The sequence below is a fragment of the Schistocerca cancellata genome, chromosome 1 (genome assembly GCF_023864275.1).
Source record: "Schistocerca cancellata isolate TAMUIC-IGC-003103 chromosome 1, iqSchCanc2.1, whole genome shotgun sequence".
NCBI classification, from domain to species: Eukaryota; Metazoa; Arthropoda; class Insecta; order Orthoptera; family Acrididae; genus Schistocerca; species Schistocerca cancellata.
In genome coordinates, this window is record NC_064626.1 from 1,085,068,859 (window position 1) to 1,085,092,059 (window position 23,201).

Sequence of the window (23,201 nt, forward strand, 5' to 3'; positions counted from 1 at the left end):
GGGATATCCATGCAGAACAAAAATGTTTCGTACGTTATGTAGCTCTTTATATATCCTCTCTGTTTCTAGGCGGTTCAGCGCTTCTGGTTTCTAGGGGAAAGTAATATATATGTAATATACATGCAAACAAAGGGATCGGAGGTAAGTTAACGACTAATATGTATGCAGCACGCCTAAAGTACTGTAAAGCGGTTATAATCTTAGCTGACTGAAGTTACTAGGAAAACTACCGTAGTCTACGTTTACTTATGATAGTCTACGGTAGCGTACAGTACTTTTACAACTCTAGTTCTAGCGTCTCCAGTATCCAAGAAAAGCCATCAGCTTGCTAGCTTCAGAAAAGCAAGAAGTCGTGAAGCTCTTTTTATTAGGCAGCAAACGCTGGAAAGTCAATTAGCTCCTATAATCCCGAAATTAGCGTCAGTCACATTATTTATTATACACTAAAAACATCACAATATAATAGCTATAAATTATTTGGTGAATAGTTATAAATTATTTTGTGACTTCATAGAGGCGTATCAGGCGTCAGTTCACGAGGTATTGGTCACACTACGAAAGAGCTCAGTGGTCGCGCCGAAGTGTTGTAGATGCTGTAGAGTTCTTATCTTTCCATCTGGTCCTTCATAGCTGACGTGGTCTGTATGTGTCAGTCTGTTCTTAGGTAGTAAGACGGACAACAGAATCACAGGAATGAGCTACAGTTTGGAAGCGTCCATCACCACATTTTCCGGATTTGTTGGTGTATCAAAGCGAACTTTCCAGCGTGTCTACAGAGGAGGATGTACCGTTCGCAGTCGTGTAACACGGAGTAGGGAACGGTGGGCCTCAAAAGATCCTCAGGCACAGGGAGTGGAGATAAATGTCATGGTTTCTACCCTGACAGGCCTTTATCCGATCAGTGAATCAGGTCGATCTCAACCACTTTCCGAGGGAACACTGCGAATGGAATTGCATTCATCAGGAGCACGATAAGTTATTGTTCGGACTGTTCTATATAGAGTCAGATTGGTATCGATAACCGCATGTAGTCGTTCTATACGTCGGTCAGTCTCGCAGTCTTGATTGTTGAAAAGTTATCAGTCACAGGTGCTAGGTCAAACTTCCTATTATTTTGAGCCTGTTGCATTCGGAATAGTCTTTACCTGCACAGTCTGTGCCTCCATTGTATCGTACTGGCACGTTAAATATCCACAAAGATGCACAGCCATATTCTGTTCATTTCACAGCATCCAGGCCACAAAGCTTAAAGATTACTCGGAAATCACAATTAGAACCTCATATTCTACGTTCGGAGTATTATGGTGAAAAATGATGTAATAAGAGTGTTACAATGAAATGTTACATAACTAGAAGTATAAGCATAAATTTCTAGGTTTCAGCTGTACCTCATCCAATTCCTTGAGTTACGTCATTAGGTATTATTCCGATATATTCATATACTCACTATTATTCCGATATATTCATGTACTCAGCACCTGTAAACTTGGCGAAGAAATGCAGGCCAGTATAAGACCAAAGAAAAGTAGTATTTCTCAAATCCCCATGTGCAAATTTATTCCTACTGACATTTCCGGACAAATTAGCTGACAATTCATCAGTCACGATTCAGTCCACTGACCACTCATCCTATGTAGAAATGGTCATAAACACTAACAAAAGTGATTCACTGGGTTTCACTTTATGTACCGGTCGTAGCTTGTACAGCATGCACTATACCAATTTTCTTCGAATCTCGCTTGCCATCGTTACGGATAACCGAAAATATTGCGTATGGCTCCATAGTAAAGTTGCACACATATTCGACCGTATACTGTTTACACTTAACCATGCAGAGCGTCCTTTCCCTTGATGACAAATCCGTTCTATATCTGAAATCGCTTTATAGATTGTCATGGGTTTAAACGATTCAATAAATTTATTTATAACTGATGGTAACTGGACTCTCTTTACAGACTTTGAGGATACGTTCCTTAAATCAAAACAACATAAAATATGACATGGGCTGTAAAACGCATACCTTAAGAGCTATGAACAATTTTTCATCTTTGATGCCGTCAAACACATCTACTACAAGTTCTTTGTTTCCATATTTCGGGAGGAGGGAATGTGAATCAAAACATAAAAAAATATCCGGTAAACATGTGCTCTAAAATCCATACTCTAAGAGACCTTAGTTCTTTCTCATCTTTCCTACTGTAAAACACATCTCTTCTATTGAACAAGTGCTCCTACCTCTTAACGTATGCGCCTTTGAGCCCGTGTTTGTTGGACGTGTTTTTTATTGTTTTGGACTGTATTATCTCCTTCCAAAATGTGGAAAGCAAAGAGCTTGTAGTAGACGAGATGTGTTTCACAGTGTCTAAGATGAACAAGTGCTCACAGCTTTTGAGGCATTGATTTTAGAGCACATGTTTACTAGACTTTTTTTTCTTTTTTTCTTGTAAGGCAGCAGTCGCCAAAATCTATAAAGGGTATTTAGCTACACACAAACACAGAGCAACAATAATTCTCTAATATACGTGCGAAGCTGTGAACATTGGGCTGCATAACGACTCATTTACAGAAGTGAATCGTAGTAAAAAGTTTCGTAAAGGTTCATAAAGGGAAAAGTTTCGTAAAGGTTTGACATTATGTGTAAAGTTTGATGGAAGTCGCTAAGTGCTTTCATCCTCAAGTACTTGATTAATATTGCCTGGGTAATTTACGCGTCCTGAGTTTTTCTGCCTCAAAACATGTACACGATTTATGAGTGTAATACTCGACTTATTGCGTTAAGCTTTAAGGTACGATCATCCTTCCTTTATGAGTAGATTATGACAACATTTTAAAATTTTAATTCCGGACATTCACTATACACCGAGTGACAAAAGTCGTAGGACAGCGATATGCACGTATACAGATGGCGATACTATCGCCTGCACGAGGTATAAAAGGGCGTGCATAGGCAGAGTTGTAATTTGTATTCCGGTGATTCAAGCGAAAATGTTTCCCACGTGATTATGACAGCACGACAGGAATTAATAGACTGTGAACGCGGAATGGTAGTGCAGATAGACGCATGGAACATTCCATTTATTAAATCTTTCGGGAATTGAATATTTAGAGATCCACAATGTCAAGAGTGTGCCGAAAATACCAAATTTAAGGCATTACGTCACGCCACGGACAACACAGTGGCCGGCGGCCCTCACTTAACAACCGAGAGCGGCGGCGTTGAAGTCGAGTTGTCAGCGTTAATAGACGAGCAACACTGCGTGAACCGCAGAAATCAATGTGGGACGTACGACCAACGTATCCACTGCGGCGAAATTTGGCGTTAATGGGCTGTGGCAGCAGACGACCGACGAAAATGGCTCTGAGCACTATGGGACTCAACTGCTGAGGTCATTAGTCCCCTAGAACTTAGAACTAGTTAAACCTAACTAACCTAAGGACATCACAAACATCCATGCCCGAGGCAGGATTCGAACCTGCGACCGTAGTGGTCTTGCGGTTCCAGAATGCAGCGCCTTTAACCGCACGGCCACTTCGGCCGGCAGACGACCGATGAGAGTGCCTTTGCTAACCACACGACATCGCCTGCAGCGCCTCTACTGAGCACGTGACCATATCGGTTGGACCCTACAAGAGTGAAAAACCGTGATCTGGTCAGATGAGTCCCGATTTTAGATGGTAACAGCTGATGGTAGACTTCGAGTGTGACACAGACATGACGAAGACATGGATGCAAGTTGTGAAAAAGGCACTGTGCAAGCTGATGATGCCTCCATAATGGTGTGCGCTGTGTTTATATGGAATGGACTGTGTCCTCTGGTCCAACTGAACCGATCATTTACTGAAAGGGGTGTGGTCGGCTACTTGTCCGCAAGTCCGCCGCTCGTGGTCTCGCGGTAGCATTCTCGCTTCCCGAGCAAGGGGTCCCGGGTTCGATTCCCGGCGGGGTCAGGGATTTTCGCCTGCCTCGAGATGACTGGGTGTTTGTGTTGTCCTCATCATTTCATCATCATCCAGGAAAGAGGCGAAATTGGACTGAGCAAAGATTGGATAGTTGTACGGGCGCTGATAACCACGCAGTTGAGCGCCCCACAAACCAAACATCATCACCTCTACTTGTCCGCAAACAACGATGTAATTTTTACAGATGACAATGCGCCATGTCACTGGGCACAGTTGTTCGCGATTGGTTTGAAGATCATTCTGGACAGTCCGAGCGAATGATTTGGTCACCCAGGTCACCCGGGATGAACTCCAACGAACACGAATGGTACATGAAACTTCCTGGAAGATTAAAACTGTGTTCTGGAGCAAGACTCGAACTCGGGACCTTTGCCATTCGCGGGCAGGTGCTCTACCGTCTGAGCTGCCCAAGCACGACTCACGCCCCGTCCTCACAGATTCACTTCTGCCAGTACCTCGTGTCCTACCTTCCAAACTTTACAGAAGCTCTCCTGCAGGAGAGCACCCTTCTGAAAGCTCGTGAATATTTTTCTACTTGTCGCGGATGAAAGATCGAAAAATGTTTTGATCATGTGGACATCCACAGCTGAGGGGCGTATTTATAGAATAAAAATCCGCTTCCGTTGCTAGCAGTTTTCTAAATTAATCCCACGACCCGTTTCGAAGCTTAAAACTTCATCTTCAGGTGCCACCAAATAATTATGAAAACATAAATGTGTGGTGGTCGGGGCAGTCACTCATTGGGTATCACACCCAAGTTAAACAAACACATGGGACCAGCGTAGTACCAGCAATCACAGCGCCCGCTTGGCACGAAAGTGCGAACACTTTTTTTTTTTTTTTTTTTTTTTTTTTTTTTTTTTTTTTTTTTTTTTTTTTTTGCGTGGCTGTGGTCTCCCATACATGATTGGCCCGATCGCCACACATTTATGCTATCATAATTATTTGGTTGCACCTGAAGATTGACACTGTCGTTGCCGACCTATCGGTTGTTAACGACGCTGAGAATCTTTGGAGCGACTAACTGTGGTCAGAGGGCATGTGCGCATTATGAAAATGCCTTCTTAAGCCGCGAACAAGAGCAGAGCTGGCTCCGGGTTACATCGGAAGCCTGCGGAGAGAGAGGACGTGACTGATGTTGCCGTCATAGTCGGGGAAGTGCACCGTAACTAACTAACTTTGTGTTCTGCCTTACGGCAGATCTTGTCATGGGGGAAGCCTCGTCAGAGAGGTCCACCGCATGAGCGTCTAGGGAAGTGATTCCAGTGGTGGTTTCCCGTTGCCTTCCACTGGTAATGATGATATGATGATGAGGACAACGCAACATCCAGTCCCTGAGCGGAGAAAATCTCCAATCCATCCGGGAATCGAACCGGGGCCCCTTAGCGTGACAGACCGCCGCGCTGACCACTTTCTTTTCTCTTATTTTGTTCGATACAGTTAGTTGCGTTTGGTTTGGGCGGACGTCACAAGACTTATGTTCTAGTCATTCGTTGATGCCTTGACTCACTTTTTCTTATCACAGAGAGCACGCAGCCCTCTGACCGAACACGCTGAACTACCGTGGCGGACAGTGCACCGTAGTATACAGCAACCAACGCACGGCCGAAGGAGGGCGTGGGTCTGGGAGTGGTGGCCGCGTCAAGCCGAGCACCGTGATCTTAACGGCTTTCCGCTGATCCATAGCGGGTGAGCATCAGCTAGGTTCTCTAGTTCCTATGAAGACAGCGTTGCTACGGCCTATTCAGTTGCACTGCCAGACAGACTGATTCATGTACCGTCTTGAGAACTGTGTTTCGATAACTTCTAGTCAAAGCTGCTCGGTCGACCTCACTGCTACGGAAGTTTAAAGTAGCCTAAGGGAAGTAGGAACTCAGCTTGCATTTAAAGTGAAGCGATTTAATGAATGATTTTCCAGTTTCACGATTGTGCGGCCAGGCATTGCCGCAGTCAGTTATCACAGTATTTAACTGTGTATTTAATTGTGCATTATTGTTTTCCTCTGAATTAATTCACAGTTCATTCGCCTGTTATTGCGGGTCACGTTAAAAAATAAATAAATAAAATAAGTCTTGATTATACGATTGCCTTAGCAATGCTGCGTAATATGGTTTTCTCTGTTATAGAAGTTTACTTGCGAGTGTCTGTATTGTAAGGTACCCTGCCGCAGAGCGTGGCTCACCGGCGTATTTCCCTGTGCATGTGACTTCAGTCTGGTTGGCCGCCTCCAGGAGAAAAGGTTGTTAAAGTAACGTGGTAATCGCAAATCCAGTATTTGGGTGAAGGTGTTTACGTCTGGACAGATCATGGAAGTTGCGACGCTGCACTTTGGGCAGCGACCTGGGTAAACTCTCAGTTGTTTTGAACTGAGTCAGTTTCTCAATTATTGAAATTAAAGTTTTGTAAAACTTTCCTGTCCAAGGAAATTGTCGCTAAAATTCTTTTTCTGTGTAACTGTCAATGGTGTGGTCAGGTTTCAAGTAGCTCATTCAGTGGTCGACAATCATTAGTATTAAGTTGTTTCCTATTTACATTCCTTTAGTCTTTCGTCTTAAAATATTGGTTGCCGTTAAAGGTTTAGAAGTCCTTTTGTTCTATCTAAATTAAAAATTTTACTGGTATCAGCTCTTCAAAGATTTCTGAGTAATTTTACTAGTTTATTAAATCAAGCTGTATAACTGCTGTTGCTGCAGTTGTTTTAAAGATTTGGTCAAATTAGCTCTTGGTTTGTGTTGCTCAATTACCAATGAAAGCAAGTACTTCCTGCAACACACAATTAATTATGTAAGGGAAAATTTTACAGGAAAGCTATTGACTTGTCACGCAAGGATCCCTGTATCTAAACCATCCTGCGCAACCTCACTTAGTGCATTGCAAAGATAAAGCTTTAAATTTCGAAACTGGTCGTGGAATAAATTTAGAAAATTACTAGCAACTGTAGGGGATTGTCATTCTATAAATTGGAAACATTTATTAGTTAGTATCTTAGCCGCCACAGTTGTGGGAGAATGAACTAACAATATGGGGACCATAAACTGTGGGAACCGCGTGCTACATCTACATCGATACTATGCAAATAACATTTAAGAGCCTGGCAGAGTGTTTCGTCGAACCACGTTCTCAATAATCCTCTATTATTCCAATCTCGTACAGCGCGCGGAAAAAACGAACACCTATATCTTTCGGTACGAGCTCTGATTTCCCTTATTTTATTATGATGATCGTTTCTTCCTATGTAGGTCGGCGCCAACACAACATTCTCGCATTCGAAGAAGAAAGTTGGTGCTTGAAATTTCGTGAGAAGATTTCGCCGAAACACCTTTGTTTTAACGACGTCCGTCCCAAATCCTGTATCATTTCACTGACACTCTCTCCCTATTTCTCGGTAACATAAAACGTGCTGCCCTTCTTTGAACATTCTCGATGTAGTCCGTTAATCCTATCTGGCAAGGATCCCACACCGCGCAGCAGTATTCTAAAAGAGGGCGGACAAGGGTAGCGTAGGCAGTCTCATTAGTAGATCTGTTAACTTTTTTTGAAGTGTCCTACCAATAAAACGCAGTCTTTGGTTAGTGCTACCCACAACATTTTCTACTTATTCCTTCCCATTTAAGTTCTTCGTAATTGTAATTTCTAGCTGTTTAGTTGAATTTACGGCCCTTAGATTTGACTGATTTATCGTCTAACCGAAGTTTAACGGATTTTTTTAGCACTCTTTGTAACAACAACGACGCTGTACTATTGTACATATAAGTAAAAATTTTTTCCATCTGATTTTTCGGTAAATTAGTGTAATTGATGTTCTGATTTCATTTCTTTTTTGTTTCATGCCATTGTGTTAAGAAAACTGTAAACAATTTTCAATGTGAATATTAATGTATATGTCAAATGTCAAGCAATATTGTAATAGAATTGAAATGTAACAAATGTTGAGACTGTTGTAAGATGTTTAAAATTGTAACTGTACGTCTGGTCCATACGTAGGCAATGTGTTAGGATATGTAGAATGCAAAACCTCGGGTGAATACCCTGTCTGTAAGGGAGCGGTAAAAGGTGGATAGCAGGCGAGCGCGGGAAAATGCGCGCGGGCGCTGCACGGCACAACGGGCTCAGCAGTAGTTGTTGGAGTTTGGCACTGGTCTGAGCAACACGTTCTGGAGCGAGGAGGCTCTCCTGGAAGACGTAGTTTCACTGAGCCTCGAGTATGCCGTTCCAACGCCCGCACAGCATGGCAAAATTCCATAGGCACTAAATGGAAAAGTATTGCGACGCTATGAAGAATTAAAGTGCCGAAACGTCAAGAGCCATAGCTGTGGTTGTATGTGTGCTCTGTGCCTCGCCATCTCGCCGCCCGCCAACCGCCGCATCGATACAAGCAGGTTGAAACTTTTAGTACTGTAAGCGTATGGACCATAGAGTGAACTGTTCAATAATAACCTAAATTTTACCAGAACTTTCCCCTCATTTAATTATCCTCACAACTAACCTAGGCAGGGTCCTTTCCAAATGTTGTGCAATCCGAGTGTCCCGAATTTAAAAATTAAATTTTGTGTTAATAATAATTACTTGCAGACCTAGTTATATTAGAATGGTGTTTAAAGAACTGTTTTGTTAATGAACTAGTAAATGAATAACGAAGGTCTAACGAAGTTGAAAGATAACTTTAATATTGATATAGTAATGAAGTTTAATTATTTCGAGACAGATATAAAGGTATTTAAATGAGAAGTAAATAAGATAAAAAGAGTAGTAACTCATATACTGGAAATCTTGAGCGCATGATAATTTCAGTAATCAATTTTTTTAATATAGTGATCATAACAGTTTCAGGGTCCCCCCCCCCCCTTTTTATTCATTTGAATTCTGAAGTGTTCCGCATTGGTTTGACCAGCAAAAGTTAAAGTCAATATATAAGTCAAAATTTATCAGTGTTTTATCTTTATCAAAACTGACATTTTGTGTGTGGCTCGAAAGTGCTATTTCTAGGGTAACCTATGCCCGAGTTTAATCAGATCAATAGACAGTACGAAGCTTTGTAGTATACATTATAGTGTAGTGTTATGTATTCATGGTTTTTCCATATCAGTAAGGAACGTGAAACCATCAGTTCAATAGATTTTCTGGTTCTAAAATTTTATTATATTATACAGTGTTACTACGTGTTGTTTTGCATGAATATACATCAACTTGTACAGGGAAGAAACTCAGTTAATGCCTAATTAGGCTGGCGACCGTATTATTATCAAATTAGTAGCATCTTCGGTGTTGTTTTTGGTACATACTGACGTGTAATTGCATTTTGAACTTACTTGACGGATCATTGTTATTACAGAGTGGGTGTCTGATTTGCCACCATTCGGGTACACGCGGTCAATATCTATACGAAAATCCTGTCTCGTAAGGTGAACCCCGCTCACTTACCATAGTACAGGCTTTAATGAGTATTGTGTGCCCAATGCGCACGTTACATCTTGTGGATGACGTCACACTTTTCGTTATTCAGGGTCAGTTTCCAATTTTCGCAACAAACAGATATCTTTTCTAAATGGTTTTGCAATTCGTTTTGATCTTTTCATGACTTTACTAGTCATCTGCACACAACCTAAGACGGTTGCTCAGATTGTCCCCTAAATCATTTATATAGATAACAATGAGCGTATGGCATTGGTGGCCGGGAGACCCCTCGCGGGGCGGTTCGGCCGCCGCTCCACAACTTCTTTAACGCCACTACGGCGACTTGCGAGTGAATGAGGATGATGATGAAAGACACACAACACCCAGTCATGTCGAGACAGAGAAAATCCCTGACCCCGCCGGGAATCGAACCCGGGACCCCGTGCGCGGGAAGCGAGAAAGCTACCGCAAGATCACGAGCCGCGGACGTTTATATAGATGAGCAACAGCAAAGGGCCTATAACACTACCTTGGGGAACGCCATAAATCAGAAATTACTTCTGTTTCATTCGATGACATTCCGTCAGTTTCTACGAATTGTGACCTCTGTGACAGGAAATCACGAATGCAGTCACATAACTGGGACGATATTACATAATCACGCAATTTCATTACGAGACGCTTGTGTGGTACAGTGTCAAAAGCCTTCTGAAAATCTAGAAATACGCAAACACTTCGAAATCCCTTTCAATGGCACTCAACACTTCGTGTGAGTAAAGAGCCAGTTGTGTTTCACAATAACGATGTTTTCTAAATCCGTGTTGACTGCGTGTCAATGGACCATTTTCTTCGAGGTAGTTCTTAGTGTTCGAACACAATATGTGTTCCAAAATCCTGTTGCATATCGACGATAATGATAGCGACCTGTAATTTAGTGGATTACTCCTACTACCTTTCTTGAATATTGACGTTACCTGCGTAACTTTCCAGTCTTTGGTTACGGATCTTTCGCCGAGCGAACGCTTGCATACGGTTGTTAAGAAAGGAGCTATTGTATCAGCATACTCTGCAAGGAGCCTGACTGGTATACAGTGTGGACCAGAACACTTGCTTTTGTTAAGTGGTTCAAATGGCTTTGAGCACTATGCGACTTAACTTCTGAGGTCACCAGTCCCCTAGAACTTAAACCTAACTAACCTAAGGACATCACACACATCCATGCCCGAGGCAGGATTCGAAACTGCGACCGTAGCGGTCGCTCGGTTCCAGACTTAAGCGCCTAGAACCGCTCGGCCACTTCGTCCGGCTTTGTTAAGTGATTTAATTTTCTTCACTGCTCCGAGAATATCTACTTCCATGTTACTCATGTTGGCAGCTGTTCTTCATTCGAGTTCTGGAATATTTACTGCGTCTCCTCTGGTGAACAAATTTCGGAAGGCTGTGTTTAGTAACTCTGCTTTGTCAACAATGACGTCTATAGTATTTTCATTGCTATTGCGCAGAGAAGGCATTGATTGTGTCTTTCCGCTAGCATACATTACAATCTCTCTGGATTTTCTGCCAGGTGTCGAGACAAAGTTTCGTTTAGGAAACTGTTGTAATCATCTCGTACTGAAGTCCGCGCTAAATTTCGAGCTTCTGTGAAAGGTCCCCGGTCTTGGAGATTTTGCGTCCGTTTAAATTTGCGATGTTTTCCTCGTTGTTTCCGCAACAGTGTTCTGATCCTTTTTGTGTTCCAAGGAGGATCTGCTCCGTTGTTAGTTAATTTCTTTGGTATAAATCTTTCAATTTCTGCCAATATTGTTTATTTGAATTCAAGCCACATCTGGTCTACACTTACATTGTTAATTTGGAAGGAGTGGAGACTGTGTCTCAAGAAGGCGTCAAGTGAATTTTTATCTGCTTTTTTCAATAGGTATATTTTTTTGTCTATTCTTGGAGGATTTGGGGGTTAGAGTATTCAATCTCGATACAACAACGCTGTTTTCACTAATTCCAGTATCCGTTTTGATGCTCGTTATTAGGTCAGGATTATTTGTTGCTAAGAAAGAATGCTGAAGATTAGATGTGTAGATCACGTAACTGATGAGGAGGTACTGAACAGTATTGGGGAGAAGAGAGATTTGTGACACAACTTGACTAGAAGAAGGGATCGGTTGGTAGGACACGTTGTGAGACATCAAGGACATCAAGGGATCACCAATTTAGTACTGGAGGGAAGTGTGGAGGGTAAAAATCGTAGAGGGAGACGAAGAGATGAATATACTAAGCAGATTCAGAAGGATTAGGGTGCAGTAAGTACTGGGAGATGAAGAAGCTTTCACAGGATAGGGTAGCATGGAGAGCTGCATCAAACCAGTCTCTGGACTGAAGACCACAACAACAACAACAAGAGGTCAAGTGTGTTTCCACAACTGTTTACTACTCGTGTGGCCTCATGAACCAACTACTCGAAATTACTTTCAGAAAATGCATTTAGCACAATTTCTGATGATGTTTCATTCGTATCTCCGGAATTAAAGATTTATTTTCGCCAACATATTCGAGGGTAAATTAAAGTCATCACCAACTATAATTCTATAAGCACGTTACGGTTTTGAAATTGAACTCAATTTTTCTTTGAAACGTTCATCAAGTGTATCGTCTGAATTGGGAGGTCGGTAAAATAATCCAATTATTATTTTATTCCGGTTGCCAAGAATAACCTCTGCCCATATTAACACACGGGAACTATACTTCCGTTTCGCGACAGTCTAAACTACTTCTAACAGCAACAAAAACGCCATCGCCAACTGTGTTTAACCTATCCTTTCGCAAAAATTTCGGCTGAACTTATCTCCGGCTTTGGCCGGCTTTCAATGCCTGTAACGATTTGAGGATCGATGCTTTCTATTAGCGCTTGAAGCCCTGGTACTTTCCCAACACAACTATGACAATTTAAACAGTTATATCGACGGTTCCTGTATCTATGTTCTTCCTGCGTTCGGCCTGCACCCTTTGTGCTGGAGCCCTTTTTTGTTTTCCCTAGACCCTCTAACCAAAAAACCGACAGTCCACGCCACACAGCCCCTTCTACCTGTATAGCCGCCTCCTGTGTATAGCGGACTCCTGACCTATTCAACAGAACCTTAAACACAACCACCATATGGCGCAAGTCGAGGAATCTACAGCCTACCCGTAGCAGAACCGTCTGAGCCTCTGATTCGGACCATCCACTCTGCTCTGTACCAGAGGTCCGCAATCGGTCCTGTCGGCTATGCTGCAAATGGTGAGGGCTGCTTTGATCTTGCAAGCACGATTGGCACCCTTTACCACTTCTCTTAACCGCTCAATCCAGAGAGAATCTCTTCCGATCCAAAGTGACACACATCACTGGTACCGACGTGAGCCACTTGGCTGCACCCTGTGCTCTTCATGGCATCCGGAAGGACCCGTTTCACGACTGGAATGACTCCATCCGTTATGCACATGGAGTGCACATTGGCTTTCTTTCTATTCTTGGCAGCCATATCCCTAAGGGGCTCTATAAGGGGCTTAACATTGGAGCTCCAATCTACCAAGAATCCCTTGCTCTGTGAATGCCCGGGTCTTGCAGGCTCATAGGCTCCTCTGAAACAGGATAGGCGACTGCATCTGGCTATGTGACAGTGTCGGCCACAGATAGCACCCAGAACATATGTGTCAGACTAACCCGGGAAGCCTATGTGCAGCCCTCTGGATAGCCTTTCGCCGCCTGCCTCGCCCCGTGGCGACCTCCCACTGGACCACGGGTGAGCGGTCAACCTCAGTGCGAGCAGTAACTGGGCTGGCCACCGGTGAGGACCGATCGGACGTGCTGAAAGTCTGCTGGATCTTCACTGCCGCCCCACAACAGTGATGCCCATCCACTGCAGCTTCAAGCTGTGTAACTGAAGCCATCACAGCCTGGACCTGTGTTTTTTAACCCTTTATTTGGCAGAGTTGCTCTCAAGCAACATCAAATTACGTTGGCCTTATGGGACAACAAACACTCCCCAGTGCCTTTTACTGGCATTGTTGCCTCCAGGCAACGTACCTTTACACACTGCGAATGCCAGTTGTTGTAATAGTTCAAGGTTTTCCACACGAGATGGCAGCTTGTGCAGTGGGGTTACAGAGATCATCTCGTGTGAGCAATAGGAGTGTCTTATTTTGGTTCTGAAAGAGTGGATTTCAAGAAATTGGCAGTAATCTTAGCAGATTTTCTTCCAGAAATACCCAGAGGTGGGTTTACAGCAGAAATATTTCAATCTAATATTGTTTTGAATTACATAAATAGTATAAAACTTTTACGTTGTCTGTGAGCAACAATGCCCATAGTTGGGACATCTGTCATTAGTATATTACATATGCTTACGGTGGATATTCAAAACAATAAAATCGTGAGACTTGCAAGCTCATTTTGTGGTGTCCATCCACTCTCAACAGTAAAAAGATGGGACAGCAATGAAAAAACAAGAATTGATGTGCCCTGTCCCAGTATTGTACGTCAGTACAACAAGCATATGGGAGGAGTTGATCTTGCTGGTATGCTGAGAGAGCTCTACAGAGTACCAATGAATACTAGGTGTTGTTACATGAGATTATTTGGATTTATGCTAGATCTGAGTGCTGTAAATGCCTGGCTGGTATTTCGAAGAGAATCTCTGGACAAGAAGACCTCACTGAAGTCATTCAGGTCAGATATCGCCAATGGTTTGATGTTTTCAGGGAAAGGAAAGTAGGAAGGCCCTCAATAGACATAACACCACCACAAAAGAAGAGGAGGAAGCCAACAGCTCCGACTGTTACACAAGATGTCCGATTTGTTAATATGGAGCATTGGCCTGTATACGGTCCCAAAGGTCGTTGTCGTTATTGTCCGTCTGGATTTTCTACAGTCATGTGTTCAAAATGCAATCTAGTATTGTGCTTCGTTCCAAAAAGGAACTGTTTCCAAAAATTCCATTGCAAGGAGAACTAGAAGGGAAAATGAAACAGTTCTATTACACAGCAGGAGTGCATGAATGTGTTTATAAATCAAATTATTCATGTACAGGAAACCTTTTGCTTGAGGCTATTGGCAAACACTTTTTTTGTATAACATGTATAAATGCGGTCTACTGCTGGCAATGTAGCTTGTAAGCAACCTTTCATAGTTTTCATAATTTTTGTCAAAAATTTCTAAAACTGACTGAACTGTATTTCTTTAGTCATAATAAATAAATATTGTAGTGTGCGTACTGTAAGACTTTCAGTACACACACCATCAGATTATTTGACTTGTCACTCTAACGAAGTAGGCGAGTGTCAGCAATATGTCTCGTGGTCTTATCGTGGCGTGTTTATCTTCTGCCTTTAGGTCAGACGATAGAAATGCCACTTGCACGCTTAGAGTAGCAGATTGACGGTGACCAGCTGTAAACAGAAATTGATTAATTTTCACACACATTTATTAAAATAATAATAAGCATAAACATTACTTAACTTGATTCTGGATGCTATTTACAATTGACAATCTGAAGTTCCTTTGGTCTTGGTACGTTAATCTTATTCTCACATATCTCTGATACTTGACAAAGTGTCTATTCATTTACCTTCATGGCTATGTACAGGAATATGATAATATTAGGCGCAGACTGAAACTTGACTACAGACTGGTACAGATTAATGCAGACTAATGCAGACTGATGCAGACTGGTGCAGACTAATGCAGACTGACTAATCGGAGGTCTGAACACTCGTTAAAATACCTCGTGCGTTCAGGTATCACTGCGCGAGTGTGATCCGCGAGGAGAAAAGGTTCTACGTTAGCAGTAATCTCATCGGCTGCGTTACATACTAATACGCGGATCGGCGGAAGCAGAATTTGGTCCGTCTCTAAGACAGCGCCATCTCGTAGTGCGGAGACGGACGAGCGCTGCGCCTGCGCTGTTGTGCTTAGCAGGGCGCGCTCTAGTGGGAAAGTTGGGTACGCGCTGACTACGCGGAAGTATGTACACAACAAATATAAGCACTGAACAATTTTTGTTTTGTTTTTATTTTCACCATTTGCCAAATAAAGGGTTAAGGACCACAAAGTATCCTCCTTTGGTTGGAACGGCAGTGCTGGCACAAACAGAAACCGCAGGGCTACTCACATTGAGCTTCTGTGCGTCGCGCAGTCTGTCGAGCCGGTTGCGTGGTGCCACCGCCTTGGCGATCGCCTCCCGCAACGCCTCGTAGTAGCCGAGCAGCGCTCTGGGAGAAGACGGCAGTCGCCGCAGCCGCTGCTGCTGCCGGCTCTGCGCGTGCGCAGCCACGGCCCAACAGCACAGCACCAGCGCCGCACCCTCCGCCACACGCATCCTCCTGTAACCGCAACGCCACTGTCACCTACCTCCTGCCATCAAGTGGGTTATATGCGCTCATGCGGGGGGTATTAAAAGATTGAGCTCTTACACTGACGTAACACTTTAACTTGATCTGGTGTTAGAAGGATTAGCCGGTGAAACCTTTCACCGTTTCCAGGGTACGCCCGATTGTGTCTGTCTTCAGTCTTTAGGCTCACAATCTTCTGGGAGGCTCCTTCCCATCTTTTATAATGTGTGCACTAATGACCAACCTATACCTCAAGATGCAAGACTGTTCGTATATGCTGATGACACAGCTGCGGTGGTCCAGGGGTCCAATTTTGATGCAACATCTGGAAATCTCTCTAGAGCGCTTGAAGAACTGGCTCAATACTACGACGCCAATCACCTCAAGCCAAACCCTGACAAAACCCAAGGATGTGCTTTCCATCTGCGCAATAGAGATGCTGGAGTTGAGCTCGACGTTACATGGCAAGGTAAGAAGCTAAAGCACTGTCCAACACCTAAATACCTTGGGGTTGTATTTGACCGAACGCTTTCCTTCAAGCAGCATTGCCAAAACACCAAGGCTAAAATCTGCTCCAGGAATAACATCATCCGCAGGGTGACAAACTATGAATGGGGAGCTCAACCATCAGTACTGAGAACATCAGCACTTGCTCTGTGTGTTTCTGCAACAGACTATGCAGCGCCAGTATGGGAAGCATCTGCACATGCTAGACAGGTTGATGTAAGTGTAAATGAGACAATGCGAATTGTTACAGGATGTCTCAGACCCACACCAACGGGTAATTTGTACCTACTTGCTGGAGTTGCCCCATCCAAGATCAGAAGGCAGGTGGCAGCAGACGCTAAGAGAACAAAGAAAGAAACAGATTCTCGACACCCACTGAATGGGCACGTCACTCAGGCTCGGAGGCTTAAGTCTAGAAATAGCTTTATTGCAAGAACCAAGATCCTTGACGGTTCACAGGAAGATAATAGAGTCCGTAAATGGGAGAATGAACAAACCGCACTGCAGATAATACCAAAAGAGCAAATGGCACCTGGAAACAAACTTCCTTATACAGTGTGGAGAACACTAAATAGGCTGAGGGCTGGTGTACCCAGATGCAAAACTAATCTGTGCTAGTGGGGACTGCTAACTAACGATGACGTCGTTCTTTGCGGATGCGGAGAGGTACAAGACGAGGCACATCTGCTCATGTGCCGACTGCTGCCGGAGCCCTGCAGTTTTAGTGACCTGCTACAAGCCAACGACAAAGCCGTAGCGGTGCCTAACTATTGGAAAAATAAAATTTGATCTGGACACGGAAGAGTAAAGTAAAGTACTGACGTGACAGGTCGTAGGATAGCGATATGCATACATACAAATGGCAGTAGTATCGCATATATAAAGTATAAAAGGGCAGCGCATTGGCACAGCTGTCATTTGTACTCGGGTGATCGTGGCCGCACGACGGGAATTAAGGACACCACACCCTGCCTATCTAACCCATGTTAATTTAGGCAAGTATTTGACCCATTTCTGAAAAAACTATTTGATGCGGGACCTTAATATTTTTACTGTATGTTACATGATGCTAATAGAATCAGCTGTACTAAAATCTACTTTATCCATTTTATAGTTTTTAAGAAACACTTTTGTAAATTTATAAACAAAAAATATTAAGTTTTTCTGCAAAAAGAACTAGAAATCTACTCTGTAAGAATCAGCATGGGTATCGAAAAAGACGGTCGTGTGAAACCCAGCTCGCGCTATTCCTCCACGAGACTCAGAGGGCCACAGACACGGGTTAACAGGTAGATGCCGTGTTTCTTGACTTCCGCAAGGCATTCGATACAGTTCCCCACAGTCGTTTAATGAACAAAGTAACAGGATATGGACTATCAGATCAATTGTGTGATTGGATTGAAGAGTTCCTAGATAACAGAACGCAGCATGTCATTCTCAATGGAGAGAAGTCTTCCGAAGTAAGAGTAACTTCTGGTGTGCCGCAGGGGAGTGTAGTAGGACCGTTGCTATTCACAATATACATAAATGATCTTGTGGATGACATCGGAAGTTCACTGAGACTTTTTGCGGATGATGCTGTGATATATCGAGAGGTTGTAACAATGGAAAACTGTACTGAAATGCAGGAGGATCTGTAGCGAATTGGCGCATGGTGCAGGGAATGGCAATTAAATCTCAATGTAGACAAGTGTAATGTGCTGCGAATACATAGAAAGATAGATCCCTTATCATTTAGCTACAATATGGCAGGTCAGCAACTGGGAGCAGTTAATTCCATAAATTATCTGGGAGTACGCATTAGGAGTGATTTAAAATGGAATGATCATATAAAGTTGATCGTCGGTAAAGCAGATGCAAGACTGAGATTCATTGGAAGAATCCTAAGGAAATTCAATCCGAAAACAAAGGAAGTTGGTTACAGTACGCTTGTTCGCCCACTGCTTGAATACTGCTCACTGGTGTGGGATCCGAACCAGATAGGGTTGATAGAGGAGATAGAGAAGATCCAACGGAGAGCAGCGCGCTTCGTTACAGGATCATTTAGTAATCGCGAAAGCGCTACGGAGATGATAGATAAACTCCAGTGGAAGACTCAGCAGGAGAGACGTTCAGTAGCTTGGTACGGGCTTCTGTTGAAGTTTGGAGAACGTACCTTCACCGAGGAGTCAAGCACTATATTGCTCCCTCCTACGTATATCTCACGAAGAGACCATGAGGATAAAATCATGGAGCTTAGAGCCCATACAGAAGCATACCGACAATCCTTCTTTCCACGAATAACACAAGACTGGAATAGAAGGGAGAACCGATAGAGGTACTCAAGGTACCCTCCGCCACACACCGTCAGGTGGCGTGCGGAGTATGGATGTAGATGTGGATGTAGAAAATATTTTTTGTGAACTTCCTAATGTGGAAATATTAATGAATGTAGTACCAGAGGTGGCTTTTTATATTATGCAGAGTCTCTGAAAATTTCATTCATTTATCTGTGATAGTTTCTGATATAATGGGGCAGATGTACAGAAAATTTTAGTTTGCGGGAAACTGACTTTAAAGAAAAAACTTAAGAAATTTGTTACTTACAGTCAATTAAAACTGTCCTACTGCATATTATGGCCCTTCTTTGGCCTCTAGCAGGTCTTCCAGCTTCTTTTTCACCTTCCTTGATGTTTGGCTTGCTTTCTTGGCCATATTAGATGCACACCTGTCTGCATCTCATTTTATCGCAATGTTGCAGCCCAGTGATCGTATTTTCACCAGGATTAATTCCCAGCTTTTTCAGTATCCAACACTTCCCAATATTACGACAACTGAATGTAATAACAGCATCATGAACTCATACTTTCATTGTATGCATGCCTACAAATACAGTTTTAGGAATTCGGTTCCAAATCATGCTGTTGAATGTTTCTCCCCATGCAGACATTTCCTTAGAAGTTCAGGATGAGCCAAGTCTCTGATAATAGGTTTAATTACTGTAATAACAGCAGCATGAACAGAATGCTGGTGAGAATAAGATTCTCCAGTTGCCTGAGCCCTATTGTATTTGCACCACGAACTTTCTCCTGATGGACACAATCCATGACATTGCTTATCACCAGTAGAGGACTTATGGAAAAATATGGCCCAAACATCTCTCTTCATTGCCTCCAGATTTTCTTTTTCTCCTAATTTCGTGCCCATAGTATATCTGCAAATTTTCTATAACAACTGCTCGCAATCACACTTGAACAAAACTCCCCTCTGCTAGGTACTTTAGTGTGATTTGCAGAGTATCCATGTAGATGTAGAACAGCGTGTTTGAAACCGTGTTGCCGACCTGGGTGCCCGAGTGGGTCTAGGCGCAACAGTCTGGAACCCCGCGACCGCTCCGGTCGCAGGTTCGAATCCTGCCTCGGGCATGGATGAGTGTGATGTCCTTAGGTTAGTTAGGTTTAAGTAGTTCTAAGTTCTAGGGAACTGATGACCTCAGAAGTTAAGTCCCATAGTGCTCAGAGCCATCTGAACCATTTTTTTGAATCCGTGTTGTTTACAAACATCAGAAACAAAAGAATACCGACCGTTGCATTCCAAGGATAGCCAACACACTCGGTAGTAAAAAAAAATCCCTAACGTGCAATGTAGGGGATATAAAGATCTAAAATATATGCAGAAAAGTGGGTGGCAGAAAAGTGGGCGTGGCACATAAACACACGTGGTAGGAAAATGCTCTTTAAATGCTCGAAAAACATTTTTTTCTGCAAAATCCTTCTCAGAGTACTTAAATAAAACCTTAATCTACTGAAATATGATGAAGACCTAAAATCGATTTTTTTTCGACCTGAACCACGGTGTGTTCCCCTTAGCAGACTGAACGCGGAATGGTAACTAGAGCTAGACGCATGAAATACTCTATTTCGGAATTCGCTATGGAATTCAATATTGCAAGATCCACAGTGTCAAGAGTGTGCCGAGAATATCAAATTTGAGGCATTAGTTCTCACCACGGACAAAGCAGTGACGACGGCCTTCACTTAACGACTGAGAGCAGCGGCGTTTGCGTAGAGTTACCAGTGTTAACAGACAAGTAACACTGTGTGAAATAACCGCAGAAATCAATGTGGGACGTACGACCAACGTATCCGTTAGGACAGTGCGGCGAAATTAGGCGTTAACAGGCTATGGCACAGTTGATCGTTGCGAGTGCCTTCCCTAATCGTCTGCAGCGCCTGTTCTGGGCTCGTGACGATATCAGTTGGACCCTAGACTGGAAAACTGTGGCCTGCTCAGATGAGTCCCGATTTCAGTTGGTAAGAGCTGATGGTAGGGGGTGGCGCAGACCCGACGAAGCCATGCACCGTAGATGTCAGTAAGGCACTGCGCAAGCTGGTGGTCGCTCCATAATGTTTCGGGCTGTGTTTACATAGAATGGACTGCGTACTCTGGACGTTCGGCTACTTGGAGACCATTTGCAGCCATTCATGGATGTCATGTTCCCAAACACGGATCGAATTTTTATGTATGATGGCGTACCATGTCACCGAGCGATTAGTTTCAAGGATATCCACGACAGCTAGAGTGAATGGGTTGGCTACGCTGATCGAACATTTATGGAAGATAAGCGATAGTCAGTGCGTGCATAAAATCCTACACCGGCAACACTTTCGGATTTATGGATGGCTATAGAGGTATCTGGGGACTACCAACGACTTGTTGAGTCCATGCCATGGAGTTGCTGCACTATGCTGGAAAAAAGGAGGTCCGACACGTATTAAAAGGTATCCCGTGACTTTTGTCGCCTTGTTGTAAGTGCAATGTCCACTGCGAGCAGGTTATTCAGTAGTATAGTAAAGAACAGATTGGAAAAGATCGCACAGATTTTTGTACCACTGGAACAGTCGGGTTCTTCCACTGTGAAAACAGTGTTCAAAAAAATGTTCAAATGTGTGTGTGTGAAATCTTATGGGACTTAACTGCTAAGGTCATCAGTCCCTAAGCTTACACACTACTTAACCTAAATTATCCTAGGGGCAAACACACACACCCATGCCCTAGGGAGGACTCGAACATCCGCTGGGACCAGGAAAACTGTGTTCATAATATCTTTTGTGTATGCAACATGTATCAGTAAATGATCGCAAAAAAATCAAGATCTGCGTTTGATGTTTATAATTTAGAAAAGGCCTATGATTCTGCGCCAAGGTGATTACTACGGATAGTACTGGGAAAAAAATTGGGAGTGAGTGGTTTATTAGTAGAGTTGGTGAAAAGGATGTATGAGTGCTATTCGGAAAGTAAGGAACGATAGGCCGCGAAATGGAAACCACAGTGAAAACAAAACTGTTTTATTTGCAACGGTTAGCTACACCTTCCAGCTACTTCTCTACATAGTCGTCGCTCAGAGTTAGACTTCTGTCTTAGCGTTGTACCAACTTTTCAATTCCCTCGTTATAGAAGACAACTGCCAGTGCTTTTCGATAATTTTCTACTCTGGACTGCAGCTCGTTGTCTGTGTCAAAATATTGTCTTCATAGCCAGCGGTTCATTTGAGCAGAGATGGTAGCCAATTATGGGCTGTATTGTGGGTGATCAAACACTTCCCACCGACAACGCTGCAAGAGCATCGTCATTGCCCCTGCAGAGTGCGGCCGAGAATTGTCGTGTAGAACTAACCGCATGACAGTTATGTTATGTGGATTGCATAGCTTCAGGCGAAATCTTTCGCCAGGTCTCATACTTGGCGCGAGACGCTAATTTTTAGTCATATTTACGTTCTCGCTGAGAGCTCAGGACTGAAAAGAGCGACATGGTACGATTGACGAGCGTACTAGACACAGTGCCCAACGCATCTGTGAAAAGTTTCATCAGATTTTCACTGTATTTTCCATTTCGCGACCGATCGTTCCTTACTTTCCGAATAACCCTCGTATTACCAATGCGAGGCAGTTCTGAGAGATGTAAGATGTTGAAAAGTTTTAAAACAAATAAAGAAATAAGACAATGATGTTCTACGTCACCAAACTTATTGAATTTGTGTTTAGATGTCGTTCTTGGTTACTGAAATAAATAGTGCGTAAGTTTGGGTGTGACAGTACAGCGTCAAAGTTAACGTTCATTATTGTTTGCTGACGATCAAATACTCATGGCTCTGGATAAAGCCGATGTCGTGCATCAGATGAGAAAGTAACTGGATGCTTATAAACAATGACAACCAACAATGAATATGGATCACCCAGTATATCTTGTTGTTGGAAGTGGATAAGGTGAGAATTTGGATTTTGAGTCTGGCAGAAATGTCGAAGAGTTTAAGTATCTGCGTTCACTAATCGTGCTGCAGTTGAAAGCATTCTGACGTATGGCTCAGAGTGTTGGACACTGAACGAAAGATAAAGCGGGAAAATTGATGCTGTCGAAATGAACGGTTTACGGCGGAACGTGAGAACGACGAGCTTGTATCGACTGACGAATGAATATGTAAGAATGGAGAGGGACGCAGTGGAACCATCCACAGATAGCACTGACGCTCATGCGCTGACATGGTATGGACCGATGGAAGAACAACGATGGCCGCATTGTTTTGTGAACTGGTCTCCGCCAGGGAGAAGGAGCCGAGGAAGGCCAGGTGAACGTGGAGGGAAACCATAGCCAAAGCCATAGAAAAGATAGAAGAAAATTGGCAGGACAAAATTTTATGGCACCTGAGAACAGGCAGCTCCTAATAAGTGAAAACGCCTGCTGAAGTAAAAGTAAGTATATTCCATTCCTATATGGCTATTCTGGAAAGTCCGCAATAGACTGAATACACAACTGCAGTCTGTAAGAAGGTGTCAGCGCCACTTCACTCACCACAGAAATATAAAGAAATATTTCCTTTCGAGTTTAAAAAGTTCGTAGAGACACTCTCCATACTTGACTAAGTTGATTTCATCCTCAAGGACTTAAGTACGAAAGCTCACACAGGCTGGAACTGGCGATGAAGGCTTGTGCGCGATACAGTTGTC

At 43.2% G+C, this 23,201-nt stretch overlaps 1 protein-coding gene across 1 annotated transcript in view; it reads right to left on the reverse strand.

Annotated features, from left to right (window-relative positions):
* LOC126091108 (phospholipase B1, membrane-associated-like) overlaps positions 1-23,201 on the reverse strand; it is a 169,370-nt gene that overhangs the window by 111,560 nt on the left and 34,609 nt on the right. The window contains exon 2 of the mRNA XM_049907036.1: positions 15,492-15,702. Within this exon, the coding sequence (XP_049762993.1) occupies positions 15,492-15,698 (207 nt within the window). The 5' untranslated portion in view covers positions 15,699-15,702. The remainder of the gene's footprint in view (positions 1-15,491; positions 15,703-23,201) is intronic.